A 15021-nucleotide genomic window follows, 5' to 3' on the forward strand; every position below is an offset into this window, starting at 1 on the left:
TTCAAAGTTGTAACGTTTGCATTAATTAAAAACAATATACACTTATTCGAGTGACACAATAATTTGAAACGGTAGTCTTTTTACAAAACTATTTTGTTAGATGTTTAAAAAACAACAATCCAAGCGCATTTATTGAACAGGTTTAATTATTTCCATTTAAAGATATGACATATTAATGTGAAATTCTGATGTATTCATTCATTTCAACTGAATTCATTTCTAAATGCATGTCAGCCAATCAAATTAATGTGTAACATCTTACATAGAATGACAAAAACATTTTGTTTAATGAAATTAAAAGGAAAGTATGCCACTTTATTATAAACAGAAAGACATCATTTGAAAGCAAAACGCAGTCAGATATTTCATTTTCCAAGCCGCATATCCTCGCGAGCATCGCGGGGGTGCTGGAGCCTATTCCGGGCACGTGGGCAATAGGCGGTACATACACACATTGATTGCCAGCCAATCGCAGGACAATTTATGAGAGTTCAATCAGCCTGACAGTCAGATATAAAAAAAAATAGCATAGAATTTGGGATTAGACACCAGCAACTGCGGCATTTTCCTCCAGAAGTTGAGCGGTTCCATACGAGGTGGTCCGACTGGGCGTCAGCCTGCGTCTCGCATTGACGGCCGAGCAGCAGGTCACCGTCAGGAAGCAAAGACAGCAACACAACGAGAGCGAGGCGGTGGCCCACAATATGGCGGTGACCACCAATGCAAAGTTGTAAGTCCCCTTGTGGCAGTACCGAGCTTCACCGGGCGTATAGCTGGGCGGATAGGCGCCGTATACCCAGATGCTACCTGAAATCACACTTTTATTCGCACAGGAAATCTCACAATTAAAAGGTGTGCGTACAAAGCTGAGTTTATTTTTTTTTAATACCTGCCAGGAACCAGCAAAACGTGAAAAAGTGCAACAGGCCCGTGCAGACAGAGGTGAGGGTGCGCCCCACGCCGCCCTCCCAGATCCAGCGAGAGTAGGTCGCCGACAGGGCCAGCAGGCTAGACACGCCCAGAACCACAAGATAGATGGGAATTCGAGGCTGCGCCGGGCACAATCCCAGATGAGTGATACCTGCCACGAGAAAAACAATGACCAAAAGCCCCACCCTCGGCGGACGGCGACAAACCCTACCCAAAGCGAACGCCGCCATCATCACCATCCACCACAAGACGTTCACCACCACTGCGACAAAGCCAGAGACGAACGAGAGTTAAGACCTGGCGCGGAAAAGGCGATACATCTTTAAGAGAATAAGATCAGACCAATGGATGATATTTCAATGTCGCTATGAGGCTCGTGCTCCATCTGAGTAGAAAATGTGAACAAGTATTCAAAGGATAAAAATGTTCTGAATCCGAACCGTGCTACGGTTAAACTTGACACAAGTCAGGATGTGATGACATGTTGTGCAAAGTCATTGCACATGTGTCACAATGTTTGTGTGTGTGTGTGTTTTAAAGTAATCCTTTTACCCAAGGGTGTCAGACTCGGGTTGGTTCGCGGGCCGCTAACGTCAAATCCATTTCATGTGGGCCGGACCATTTTAGATATAATATTTAGATTTTTTTTTGTATAAATGGATTAAATCAATTGGATTAAAGGCCCTGAATATTCCGTTTTTTATAGATCTAAAACAATGTTTATTTTAGTTTTTTTTTAAATATTTTTTTTGATTTTACAAAAATGGTTTTTGAACTAAAAACAAAGAAAATATGGATTAAAAAATAGCAGTTATGGATTTAAAAGGGGGAAAATCAGGAAATTTAATATACATCTATACTCTTCATTTGAATTTGATCCTAAAACAGAAAGTCCGCACTCATGATTGACTTTCCCGGGCCACACAAAATGATGCAGCGGGCCAGATTTGGCCCCCGGGCCGCCACTTTGACACCAGCGCTTTTACCCTTCCACACTAAAACGCAGTGGTGGACCGTCAGGGCCTGGAAGGCCTTCTCTGATGGCCTAAAAAAAATATGAATCACAGACTGATGTTAATTATATTTTGTCCATGAACACTTAACAATTAAATAATTCCAAATCTTTTTTCCAAACCTTTTTTTAAGATGAACTTTTCAAGAAAAGCTGGACAACCGTTTTGGGGAGCCACTCCTAAAAAATGTCTCATACTTTACATCGCTAAATGAGCTGAGCTTGTCAAAAACGAAATATTAAAAAAAGAGAATGCCGTATATTGTTGAGGGGTAAGATAATAAATTCAAAATTGGATGATCTTTTAAAAAAAGGAGAAATTAAATCCGTAAAGACGATTTACAATCTGTTTTTCTTTGTCTCAATTTACGGCTTATTTTTCTTCATGAGGATGATAATTAATGTCCTGGCTGATGCTAACTCACTAAGGAGACGTGGCATGCAACTCTTGCATACTGCTTGTCCACTTTAGACCGGTTGCGAAAATAAATTTGGCCAACAAATTTCATATTTCAATTCATTTGAAGGTGTTTGTGTTCATCTTGTTAATCTTTAATTAATTATAGGCGGTCTTACGCCAGCTCAGCCAATCAGAGTTGGCAGTTCAAACTTTAAAAGCCAAGCCTTCGCCATTGACTCATTCTTACTCAATTGACCTCTGAGGCAAGGCTGGACACAGGTATTTTGCTGTTTGCTATAGGTTTAATATCAGTGGCGGTCTGTGCATTTTCTCGTAGCGCCTTCAACGGGTAAAATCCACCTCCTAGCAGCATTTAATGATTAAATACAAATACTGGAGCTTTTCAGACATTACAACCGGGCCGGGGGGTGATTTTCCCGGGAAAAGACAGCGATGAACGTCAATGACGTACCGGCAAACATTGCCCGAAAATGGGGTAGAATCCAGCCGAAAACAGCATTTATTGATTAAATACAAATACTGGAGCTTTTTAGACATCAGAACCGGACCCGGAGTATCATTTCCCCGGGAAAAAGACAACGATGAACGTCTATACGTCCATACGCGAAACGGCAAAAAATGCACTAAAATGGGGTAAAATCCACTTCCTAGCAGCATTTATTGATTAAATACAAATACTGGAGCTTTTCAGACATTACAACCGGGCCAGGGGGGTGATTTCCCCGGGAAAAGACAACGATGGACGTCAATGGCGAAACGGCAAAAATTGCACTAAAATGGGGTAAAGCGGCAGAGCCCGCAGAACTGATTGTGAAGGCCTTGAGGCAGATTTCTGACCATGGCAACAAATAATGGCCGAAATGTGATTGGTTAAATGCTTCAATATGAAAACACACAACTGGAAGCAGTGCAACCAGGGGGGAAAGCAATGAAAGGAAGCTAACAGACATTTTGGAATTATTTAATAAGTATTGATGGCCAAAATATAATATATGATTCAAATATTTCTTAGGCCAGCAGAGAAGGCCTTGAAGGCCCTGACTGCCCACCACTGTTTAATATATAGTAGCCCGCCTGACAGGGTGCATCAACGTTTTGCAGACTATACCTATATTAGGATTAAGTAGGTCATGTAACAGGATTAACCTTAATAATAATAATCAGGCAAGGGCTTTGTCATCATTGACTTGACAAAAACCCTAATTGTCATCATACCCAGCTGTGTATGGTCAAATTGGTAGTGGTTCTCCACAAAGTGCACTTAAAGGTGCAAAAGGCCCAAATAAGTGATAATTTCAGACTCGTTGGCATTCTGCCGTGATGGATACATCGCATTACCCCTCGAGCGCAACCAAATCCCGGCGATTTTAGAAAAAGTTTGCCTCACAGGTGCCAACAAAGGAAAAAAAAAACGTATCTCTTGCCTCCCACCGTGACCGGATGTTTCGTCGACGGACACTTGGTCGCCGGACACTTGGTCGCTGGACAGTTCGTCTAACCTTAACCACTAACCTTAAGCACTATTAAAGAAGACAAAAGAAATTCACATATTCTTTATATTCTCTATTAAAGAGAATAAAACAGCAAAAAGTCGCTTGATGACACAAACACATTAACATTTGAGCATGTGCGTACTAAATGTGCTTGTCTCTAAACACACTAAGCACGTTAAACGGTTCCTACGTTGAGCGCTCTATTTTTAAAATAAAAGGCAACAAATATTGTTTTAAATTAAAAAAAATATTAAAAAGACAAGGGAAATTCACATTTTATTTGCTTGGTATTCCCATAGGTATCGTGTATGCAGACGAGATTTTGGATGTGCGTTGTGAGGCAACGGAGCTAGACGTTGTCGCTTGTCGGCCATCTTTAGAAAAGACCCAGATAGTGAACCTGTGGCTCGGGAGCCATATGTGGCTCTTTCCATGGGTGCATATGGCTCTGCACTAACCTGTGATATAAAATATGTAAATCACTGGCGAGATAGCTGGGTCCTAAACCCACTAATAGGAATGTCACGTCACGTTGACACTACCTCTACCACCACTTTAATCATAATTTTGTTTGATGATATCATTGATACTGATTTATTAGCAACAGCATAACAATGTCAAAAGAATTCAGAGACTTTTTGTACTTTAAAAGTGGTGAAATGACATAAAAACATCACTTTCATGTATTTTTACCTTTCAATTCCGTAAATGGCTCAAGAAATAACATTAGAAAATATGAATTGTTTATGGCTCTCTCTGTCAAAAAGGTTCCCGACCCCTGCATCAGATGGAGGGGGATATACGGTGCTGACTCGCTCACGACGGAAACTTTTTCCCTCCCCCGACTGAGGTGAAAGTGACGCCGCGCATCTTTACCTTTTTTGTTTCAGCGGGGGCCAGGAAAGGATGGCCAGCGACCAGGAACGGTTGGCCAGCGACCGGGAACGGTTGGCCAGCGACCGGGAACGGTTGGCCAGCGACCGGGAACAGTTAGCCAGCGACCGGGAACGGTTGGCTAGCGACCGGGAACGGTTGGCCAGCGACCGGGAACGGTTGGCCAGGCTCCGGGAATCTCTGGAAATGTTGGCCAGCGCCCTGGAAAGTTCGGCCAGTGCCCTGGAAAGTTTGGCCAGCAACATTGGAAGTTTGGACAGTATACAGGAAGAGTTACCCAGGGTCAGGGACCCTAACCCCTAACCCTTAACCCTTGCACACACCCAAATGTTGATGTGTTTGTGTTGTCAAGCGAGTTTTTGTTGTTTATTTTCTTTAATAAAGAAAAAGAAAAACTCCCATCTGTGAAATCAAATCCTATCAAATCAACATGCTTGATTCTGGCGCATCTGGCTGCCACCGCCGGGCAGGTAAGCATCGTCTTTTGTTGTCTTTTGTGATTTAAAAAAATAATAATAATCATTCATTTATAGCAGGACAAAACCTGCAAAGTAGTGAATTTGCGCTAATGGAGGGATTACTGTAGAATTTGGACTGTTTATTCCTTTTTTTTGGTCTCCAGCACCATTCGGCCGATCCCTACGACCTGTCCAAGGACGAGCACTCCGGCAAAGACGGGCCCAAATCATACAGGTGGGAGCGCGAACGCGAAAAATGCCCCCAGCTGATTGGCAGAGTGCCCTGCATGCACATGGTTTGATGAGTTGAAAAGAAGTCTGAGGAAAATTCTACATCGCCGGCTGACCAGCAAATATATCCACCCCTGTGTATTCATCACGTTTTTTCTAATAACTACAGGTTATCAAATCAACATTAGGCATTTGTGTGTGTTTTATGTGAATAAATGACTATTTATTTGTTCAACCTTATCGATTTCACGCAATTAACTCAAACGTTTGGGTTGACAACTTCTTCACCAGCCTGTGGTTATTACAGTCATTCCATTTTGCCTAAGTGGAACGCTACTTTTGCCACATTCAAAATGGCGGCGGAACGCTACTTTTGCCACATTCAATACGGCGGCAGTGTCGCGTCATTCTTCCGCGTTGATGCGACTGTCTATGTCTGGCTCCCTTTAAAAGGGTCGCGTTACAGTCTCCGTCAAAGAAGAAGACGGACATCTTCTAGGAATGCCTCAACTTGCGGGCCTCGGTCAACCGGCGGGACCGACTGGTTCCAGCGGGGCGGCCCGGCCTGCGGGGCTATTTTCCGGCTAGAAAAAGCAAGGTGTGTTGCAGGGGGACGTCCATCTTTTGCATCGGCTACGGTCGCTGGCTTGCTAGCTATTCGACTAGCCTGCTAACGGTACCGCTGTACGGACAAAATGGAATTGAATTCCAACGTAGTAGGTTCCTACTACCTTTCCACCTCCGTTATTTTGTAATATGAATTGGCAAAGTCACGTCTTGAGACACGTTTTATTGGAGATCATCTCCATTCATCAATTACCAACGTCGCCAAGTGACAACAGGTCTAATGACGTTTGTTGTTTTTTTTCATCCTCCCTCAATTCAGGCTTTGATTTTTGAATGCCAGCTTGCTATTTAGTGTGTTATTTTCAACAGGTGACTAACTACCCTTTGTACCTTCTGCCATCTAGTGGAATTTTTTTTCTTCTTCTCATTTTCACTCCACCGCTCACAATGAGTTCTTTTCCTGGACCCTAATCCATTCTTTTGGATCCCCTCAGATGCAATCCTCTTCCGGGGAGGTGGACAGCAGCAGCGGCGACTCGGTGGTGCAGGTGCGCTTCCCCGCTTCGCAAGCTTCTGTGCTGGAGTCCCTCAACCAGCAGCGGGAGGATGGCCGCCTGTGCGACCTGGCCATCCACGTGCAAGGGCACGTCTTCAAGGCCCACCGCTGTGTGCTCGCCGCCTCCTCGCCGTACTTTCACGACCAGGTGGGGCAAACAAAGACAAAAGCCCAATACATCCGACTGATATTTAGGCCACTGTTCCTTTTGGGAAGGTCTTGCTGAAGAACATGTCCAGCGTGTCCATCCCGGCCGTGATGGACCCCCTGGCGTTCGAGAGTGTGCTTCGCTGCGCCTACACGGGTCACCTGAGCATGCTGCGGCAGGACATCGTCAACTACCTGACGGTGGGCAGCGTCTTGCAGATGTGGCACATCGTGGACAAATGCACCGAGCTCCTCAAGGAGGGACGGGCCGCCGCGGGAGGTCCGGCACGGGCGGCGCAGAGTAAGCACTTTGCATTCTCGTACCGTTTATTGGTCTGGAATAATAGCGGCGTTTTATAAATAGGATTGGGGTTAACGACGACCCTTTTGAGTGCCGATTCGTCATTTCGAAATAATGTAGCATGCTGCTAACTTTTTTTATTGATGGCGGAATCCATAAATATTGTCTCTGGCGTTCCATTTTTAACCTTCAAACTAAAAGCATTAAATATGAATTGATGTGTAGAAAATGTTTATTTATTTTGAGATTTCTAAAATTAAAACATGATGTTTTTTTACTGGTGGTCTAAAAAAAAAAGCCATTTTGGAAATGCATATGAATCCTGTGAATAGGAACACATTTTAATTTGTCGTTTGTCGAATTTAAGACTTTGACGTAGCATTTAGCAGCTCGTTAGTTAGCCAATCGTAAATAGAATGCACCAGCTGTTGAAAAATGTAACGACCGATTGATGTGGACTGGATTAAAGTGGGATTTTTTTTAGGGATTTATTTTTTTCTTAATGTTCTCGCCCATGCGTAGGAGCCCCACGGGAGCCCCCGCCAGCCCCCCGGCCTCCCAGTCGCCCGCCGGCCGGCGAGAGCCAATCTCCCAGCAGCACCAACTACTTCAGCCCCGGGGCGGCCGCACCATCGATGGCCGCCGATACGCTAGGCTATTGCGCGCCGTCCGGAGAGGAGTCCTTCGCACTAGAAGAGGGGGAGGAAGAGGAGGGAGACCAAGAAGAAGAAGAGGAGGATGAGGAAGAGTACCAGCCAAAGAGAAAAGGGGGCCGGCGCAAGAAATCCAGCTCGGCGTCCGAGGAGGACGTCAGCGACGGCTTTGGCGTTTCCTCCTATCAGGTACGTCTGGCGGCGTCACGCGACCTCCGCTTTGGCTGACTCGTCCCCCGTAGGACGGCCGGGACGCGTCGGTCTCGCGGCGACCCGCTTACGCCCGGCCCGGCGAGCGCTGGGTGGTGGTCAAAGCCGAGCGGGCGGAAGGCGGCGGCGAGGAGGAAGAGGAGGAGGAAGAGGATGAGGACGACGAGGACGAAGAGGTGTCGGGCCGGGCGAGGGACTGCGGCGACTTTGCCATCTCGCACGTGCGAACGCTGTCGGTGGAGGGCGGCGGTGGCAGAGGAGATTCGGACACGCGGGTGGGTGGCGTTGGTTCCGGGCCGCGTTGGAATGAGCCAGCCAGCCGTGTCTTGCTTCCGTCCCTCCAGATGGACTACTGCCATTCCTCCCAAGACTTCCTCAAGATGGAGGGCAGCTTGCTGGACGCCACCGTGTTGGCTCCGCACGCGCACGTCCAGGACGGCGCGGCGGGGCCGTCTTCCGGCCAGGCCGCCGCCGCTCGTGGCGCATCGGGGCTGCTCCCGGCCAACCGCGCCCAACTCTTGCCGCTAGACATGCAGGTGGGCAAAATGGACAATGTGCTCCTTTTTCATGGTCCTGCCAGAGAGACAATATTGGCCCAAACCCTCTTTATATTTCCGTATTATTGACACTTGCACCTTATTTCCCCACTTTGGTGTCCGAACATTGCATACCTCTCAACCTCTGCCGATAACTGCCCTTATAAATGATTATGATTCCCCTTACAAACCCCCCAAAAACCTTACAAACACCGTACGTCTCGTACGGGGTTTGTAAGGTTTTTGGGGGGTTTGTAAGGGGAATCATAATCATTTATAAGGGCAGTTATTGGCAGAGGTTGACAGGTATGACATTGTCAAAATAACAGCTCGTGGGCGGAGCCTATGCCAAAAATAATTGTTTTTTATCACGCAGGGCAACCAGATCCTGATCTACGGCCAAAGCGCGGCACCCCCGATGGACGCGGCGCCCCCGCCCGCCCCGAGCGGAACCGGCGTTTGTGGCGGTCCATTTAAAAGCATGGCGCACGGTCCGGCAGCCCCCGGGAACGAAGGCGCTGGCGGCGGCGGCGGCCCCTCGGCCAAAGTCTTCATGTGCCACTGCGGTAAGACGTTCACCCACAAGAGCATGAGGGACCGCCACATCAACATGCACCTGGACCTGAGACCCTTCCACTGCCCCGTGTGCGCCAAGAAGTTCAAGATGAAGCACCACCTGACCGAGCACATGAAGACGCACACGGGTCTCAAGCCCTACCACTGCGCAGGCTGCGGCAGGAAGTTCATGTGGCGGGACAGCTTCGTGAGGCACCGGGCGCACTGCCAACGCGGAGGGGACGCCGACGTCCTCCCAGGGGGGGCTCCACGAGGGGGTGGGGGAGGCGGGGGCGGCGGCCTCCCCTCGCGCCTACATCACGCCGTCGCGGGGATGTTCGGCGGACTACCCCTGGACTGCGGCGATCTCGCCGCCGACGGGTAACGCCCGATTTTGGCGGCCCTGGTGGATAAAGGCGGTACTGCTATGCCTAACGGAAGATGTGAAAAGGACATTGGTCGTGTCTATACTTGAGCCAACCACTAAGATTTTTGGGGAATCTTTCAGTTGGTGTCATTGTAGCAAGTACAATTTAGCAATTTTTATCTCCGTAGCAGATATTTTGTAGGCCAGTAAAATGGACGTCTACCATCAATGGCTGTTTTTTTTTTTAATGATTTTTTTACTGTGTAAAGAAATGTGAATGAGTTAACATGTGAGAATTGAAACATGTCCATGTCATTGACCAGTGTACATTTTGTGACAGATGTGATTTTACTTTTGGAAATATATTTAAAAAGGTACTAATACAAATTTAGGATTGGCTTGTTGCTAGGCAGAATTGAGATGCTACTGTAATATGGACTGCACTATAGTGGGAAATGTTCACTTCTTTTACTTTATGGAGCAAAACGTTTCGTGTGTTCATTTTTGAAACAATCTTTTTATTCGTTGCATTCATCATGCTCTTTTATTGCTCCTAATGATTTTCAAATTATTTATTTCATATTTATTCTTGAAGTCTTCACTAAGGATGATCAGTCGTTAAATATCAAATGGAGTTTCAGTAGAGTTGTTCATTTCGCCAATATTAAAATTTGGTACCTTTTTTTTTTTTAAACATACAATGGTAAAACGCCAAAAATTAAACTGGGGTAAAATCCACTTCCTAGCAGCATTTTGTGATTAAATACAAACACTGGAGCTTAAATACAAACACTGGATCTTTTCAGATATCAGAACTTGTCCCACAATTGAAATATTATTTAGGAATATAGCCATATTTGTAATTTTACTCACCAAAAATCCTTTTTACACAATATCCATCCTCCTTTCTTTCTTCCTTCTTTCCTATCGCCATCGAAGCTAATGATGAAAGTCGAGCCTGTCCTGTCATATTTCTGGCATAGTCCGTTTTGAAAAGGGCATTAAATCAACACAACAATATGCTATTTGCTTGTGGAGCTAAGTTAGCACGCTGAAAGTGCCGCACACACCATTTTCCCGGCTGTAACAGGCTTGCTAGCTTCGGAGTTGACCGACCTTTCTTAATGATGTCCATTTTTTTCTGGAAAATAGCTTTGTGAGCAAACAGAATCCATTTGTTTTTGCTTCTGTCGGCCATTGTGAGTGGAGTTTGCGATCTCGGCTGCCTCAGGCACTGCTTTGGCCCGCCTACTAGCCAATCATAGTTTGTGAAAGCAATGACATGTCCCAGCCAGAATATATGATTCAAATATTTCTTAGGCCAGCAGAGAAGGCCTTGAAGGAAATATTGGTTTTTCCGGTTTGTTCACGGGAAGGTTGTCACAGCGAGACAGAAAACGAAAACAGAAACACACAGCACACACACGACGTTACACGGATGATCGGCAAGAATTCAGCAAAAGAATCGACCCTTTACGATCCTTCAAAATTTAACGACCTGATGTAAGCAGAAACCAAATGAAGACCAGAATGTTTCTACATCTGTTCGCTTTCCTAAGCTGGTCTCCGCTCGTTATAAACGCAGGTGAGTTTTAATTCACCTCAAAGGTAAGTATAAAGGTCGTTGTTATTGGTGGTATTTGTTGACAATTTGAATTGAATGCTTTTATTGTCACAATACAAGTAAAATGAGATTTAAAGCTTTCACTGCACAAATAAATACTATCAATAAATAAGTAGTGTGTTTGTTTGCGACATTGTGAGCCAGACAGTCCGGTTTTTTTCACCGTTTGAGCCAAACTGGGGCGCGTCAAGAAGAATTTCATGGCCAAAAGCCAAATCTTGATCCAAACAATGTACAAGTCCTAATTAAAAAAAAACATTCACACAACGCTAGCGTTAAGCAGTCCTTCATAGGTTTGTGTGCCTTCTCCTCTGCCACGATGAATGTCCGCCTGGGCATCTTTTTCCAAAAAAAGACCAGTTTTATCGCAGTTGAAAACTTGCTGGCGGATGTCACTTTCCTAGTTTTTTTTTTTACATTTTTCGAACCAGCCATGACTCGCTTTAAAAGGTTGTGAAGTTGTTGAAGGCTCTCCTTTCGTTGTTATCAAATCCATGTCAATTCCGCTGGCTTTTTCACATGCGTTTGACTCAGTCACGCTATCTCCTGCTAATTGTTTTTCTTTTATCCACAATAAAAGAAGGTTCTCCATCTGGTCGTGAATGTCACTGCGCCGGTGGGAAATGACAGTTAGTCCCTTGGAAGGCCTCTTCTCCTGAATTGCGTCCTTCTGCTTAAGGATGGTGGATATAGTTGACGGATTCCTCTCGTATTGCCGAGCACCCCACTCTCATATTTTTCAATTACAGTGGTACCTCGAGATACGAGCTTAATCCGTTCCGGAGCTGAGCTCGTATGACGAGATTCTCGTAACTCGAGCGGACGTTTTCCATTGAAATGAATGGAAAACAAATTAATTGGTTCCAGCCCTCTGAAAAAACACCAAAAACAGGATATTGGATTTAAAAAAATGTTTTATTTCTTATAATTCGCCATATATTGACAAAGTAATAAATAACGAGTGGTTTGATAGTAATAAAATGTGTTTAATCTAACTAAAATTGAGCAGATTTTGCCGACGGGAGACAGAGACGTTTGGGGGCGTGGGGTTCGTTTTTTTTCCACGACAACGCACTCCTAAACGGAACAAACAAATTTAAATTAACTTGGATTAATATATACAGACACTCAAACATACGTTTAATGTAACTTTACACAAAACTGAATTCTAATTTTGTTGTAATCTTTTGTTACCTTCGTTTTCCGGGTTGGCGGTTTGCCACGCCTCCACCCTCACGTTCGCTATCGATGGACTGTTTGCTGTTGTCTACCCTTCAAAATATTTCGATAATGTCGCATACAAATGTCCTCACAATAGGATAACGCACGACCACTTGCCAACGAGAAATAGTCTTTAAAGAACGATCGCGGGAGCATCTTTCCTTAGAAAGAATAAAAGGAAATACAATAGTTGAGCTTACCCACGTATTGATTGTGGGTAATGAAGTTTTATTCTGAGAAAGGTTGCCATTGCCTATGGGTGTTGTGTGCACGAGTATACTTCATTACCCAGAAAGCCCTCTTTTTGCCCGCGCGTTGTGCGTTTCCTGGTCCTATGAGAAACTCGTCTGAATTAATCGTTCCGTGCTCGTAGATATTGTTATACACGAAAGATATGCAAAAAAGACCTGGCTTGGTCGCATCATGAAATTTTGATCGCATGATGGGCAAATTATTCGATCGAAATTTCCGCCATAAGACGAGAATTTTGTACGACGAGCGGTCGTATGACGAGGTACCACTGTATTTCGCGTTTCATGTATGGGCGTCGGTCTCTTGGTGTGCTCTACGGCTGACTGGCGACCACTCGAAGGTGTAGTCTGCCTTTCGCCCAAAGTCAGCATCAATGATTATTTTTCAAAATAGGGAAAAAAAATACATAGATGATTAATAATGTAATTCAACTAATAAGTGCCAATATTTCATTTTTTTTATCTGGGATAAGCTCCAGCACCCCCGGCGAGGATAAGCCGTTCAGTATTGCCGTTTGTATTCAAAGACCTTTTCAAAAGATAGAAGTCGTCAAAAGAAATCACTTGGGTGTCTGTGGGATTTTCGCGCAGTTTCAAGGAATCGGACGTCTAGCGCCGTCAATGGCAGCCACGTCCTCACATTAACTCTATTCTGGTCGGAAAAGTTGGTATTTTGCATTTCCCAAATTTTCCCAAATATCTGCTTGTCAAATGGTGTCCGTTTTTTCAAATGAAAGGCGGAAAAATGAGGGTCAACTCGGTCAAAAGTGCCCAGTTTTGAAAATGGGATGAGGACAAGATTTGGGCATTTCGATCAACAAATGTTTTTTGCTTTTTCTTTCAGTGTTCCACACGCTGGAGTATATCCAAATAGCCTCGTCTCAAATTCCAAACTTCCCAGAATTCTTGGGCGTCGCTTACGTTGACGGCGTGCCGATCACTCACTACGACAGCATGAGCAGGAAATTTAGTCCCAAACAGGATTGGGTGAACAAGATCACAACCCAGGTTCCAGACTACTGGAGGAGTAACACGGCGATCTATATTGGCAATCAGCACGTCTCCAAAGACAACATTAAGATTGTTAATGAGCGCTTCAACCAAAGCGGAGGTGAGTTGCCGTCCCGCTTTGGAGCGTTTTTGCGACCATTCAGGCGTCGCTCCCCTTTTTTGAGCAGACGTCGCCTTATTTCCGTGCCTTTCTCTCAGGCGTTCACACGTTCCAGGTGATATATGGCTGCGGATGGGACGACGAGACCGGCGAGCTTGACGGTTGGCAACACTACGCTTACGACGGAGAAGACTTCATATCGTTAGACTTGAAGCAATGGAGATGGCTCGCGTTCAAGCCGCAAGCGCTCGTCACCAAACACAAATGGGAAGAACAATTTGAGCTTGAATATGAAAAGTATTACTACACTAAAACTTGTCCAGAGTACTTGAAGATGCATGTGAGCAACGGGAAGGACTTCCTCACGAGAACAGGTAGTACGATCTTAGCCAAGCGACGTTCTTTCCGACCCCAACTTTTTCCTCCCCTCTTCTTCGGCCCTCGCCCTCACCCGCCCGGCAGTGCTTCCGCGCCTGTCCCTGCTGCAGAAGAAGTCGTGGTCGCCGGTGACCTGCCACGCCACGGGTTTCTACCCCAGGGACGCCATCTTGTTCTGGAAGAAGGACGGCCAGAAACTCTCTGAGGGCGTGGAGAGGGAAGAGACCCTGGCAAACCACGACGGGACCTTCCAGGTCGCCGCCCACCTCAGAGCGGCGGACCCCAGCGCCCGATACGAGTGCGTCTTCCAGCTGGCCGGCGTCCCGGACGACATCGTCGTCCCGCTGGACGACCGCGTCCTCCTGAGCAACGAGCGCATCGAAGGTGAGCCGCACGCCTCCGTCCGTCCTCGTCCGAAACACACGTGACGTCCGTTATTTTGTGAAGCGGAAGAAAGGAGGAAGACGGCGCTGGCCGTCGCTGTACCGTTGGCGGTCCTGGTGGCCGTCGTGATCGTCGCCGCCATCGTCTACAAATGGAGAAAAGGTGAGGGACGTTTGCTTTTTCAGTCGCTGGCGACTAACTTTTTCGTGTTTTTTGCTTGCAGCCAAATATGCGCCAGTTGGTAAGTAAAAGCTTTTCCTTGGAGTTCCTAAAATAAGAACTCTGATGAAACCAAATGATTTTGGATTGAATTGCCTCACGACAGTTCTCCACGCCGAAGCGACCGAGCTCGCTTCCCAGGAGCGCCCTGCCGAGGCCAATATTCTGCCCCAAAGCGTACCCGAACGAGATGTCGTCCCCATTGAGTGACCTAAAACGCGTGGAAAGGCGAGCGCCACGTCCCCCCAGAAAGCATTTTGGAAAAGATGGAACTTGCTAACGGAATTAGTATTTCATGTTAAAGGACTTCTTACTTCATATCAAGCTATTGTAAAGCTGCGAGGGAATTCTGTAACTTTTTTTGCTTTGCTTTTCAAAACATAAACTGTCATTTGTGTTTTTGCACAACAACTAAACATGAAATGTTTTGATGAATAATTTGATATGTGGATATTTTCATGGGGCTAAAATGACGATTAAAGCGCATTAACCTAAAAAAAGA

The 15021-nt window shown here is 45.8% G+C and overlaps 3 protein-coding genes across 10 annotated transcripts; 2 read left to right on the forward strand and 1 right to left on the reverse strand.

Moving 5' to 3' along the window:
- Positions 1 to 155: 155 nt before the first annotated feature.
- On the reverse strand, positions 156 to 11687 carry LOC144066647 (transmembrane protein 272-like). Of its 6 annotated transcripts, XM_077589832.1 has the most exons (5): positions 10402 to 11687; positions 10205 to 10294; positions 1142 to 1192; positions 890 to 1081; positions 156 to 807 (listed from the first exon to the last, which is right to left on the reverse strand). In XM_077589832.1, the coding sequence occupies exons 2-5, from the start codon at positions 10263 to 10265 to the stop codon at positions 542 to 544; spliced, it is 570 nt and encodes a 189-aa protein (XP_077445958.1). In that variant the 5' UTR covers positions 10266 to 10294; positions 10402 to 11687; the 3' UTR covers positions 156 to 541. The 6 variants fall into 6 exon arrangements, 4 of the variants coding, with proteins under 4 accessions (XP_077445958.1, XP_077445957.1, XP_077445960.1 ...); XM_077589831.1 differs by having other exon boundaries at positions 10205 to 11687; XM_077589834.1 differs by having other exon boundaries at positions 1142 to 1227; positions 10205 to 11687.
- On the forward strand, positions 5837 to 10069 carry zbtb22b (zinc finger and BTB domain containing 22b). 3 transcript variants are annotated; one of them, XM_077589827.1, is made up of 7 exons: positions 5837 to 6037; positions 6501 to 6710; positions 6779 to 7010; positions 7533 to 7852; positions 7906 to 8148; positions 8218 to 8409; positions 8786 to 10069. In XM_077589827.1, exons 2-7 carry the CDS (start codon positions 6501 to 6503, stop codon positions 9347 to 9349), a joined length of 1761 nt encoding a protein of 586 aa, XP_077445953.1. In that variant the 5' UTR covers positions 5837 to 6037; the 3' UTR covers positions 9350 to 10069. The 3 variants fall into 3 exon arrangements, with proteins under 3 accessions (XP_077445953.1, XP_077445954.1, XP_077445952.1); XM_077589828.1 differs by having other exon boundaries at positions 7906 to 8049; XM_077589826.1 differs by having other exon boundaries at positions 7906 to 8409.
- Positions 10640 to 14764, forward strand: LOC144066646 (class I histocompatibility antigen, F10 alpha chain-like). Its single transcript, XM_077589830.1, has 7 exons — positions 10640 to 10916; positions 13272 to 13538; positions 13637 to 13912; positions 14001 to 14300; positions 14364 to 14462; positions 14524 to 14541; positions 14626 to 14764. The coding sequence occupies exons 1-7, from the start codon at positions 10850 to 10852 to the stop codon at positions 14727 to 14729; spliced, it is 1131 nt and encodes a 376-aa protein (XP_077445956.1). The 5' UTR covers positions 10640 to 10849; the 3' UTR covers positions 14730 to 14764.
- The last annotated feature ends 257 nt before the right edge of the window (positions 14765 to 15021 follow it).

The sequence above is a fragment of the Stigmatopora argus genome, chromosome 21 (assembly GCF_051989625.1).
Source record: "Stigmatopora argus isolate UIUO_Sarg chromosome 21, RoL_Sarg_1.0, whole genome shotgun sequence".
Taxonomy (NCBI): domain Eukaryota; kingdom Metazoa; phylum Chordata; class Actinopteri; order Syngnathiformes; family Syngnathidae; genus Stigmatopora; species Stigmatopora argus.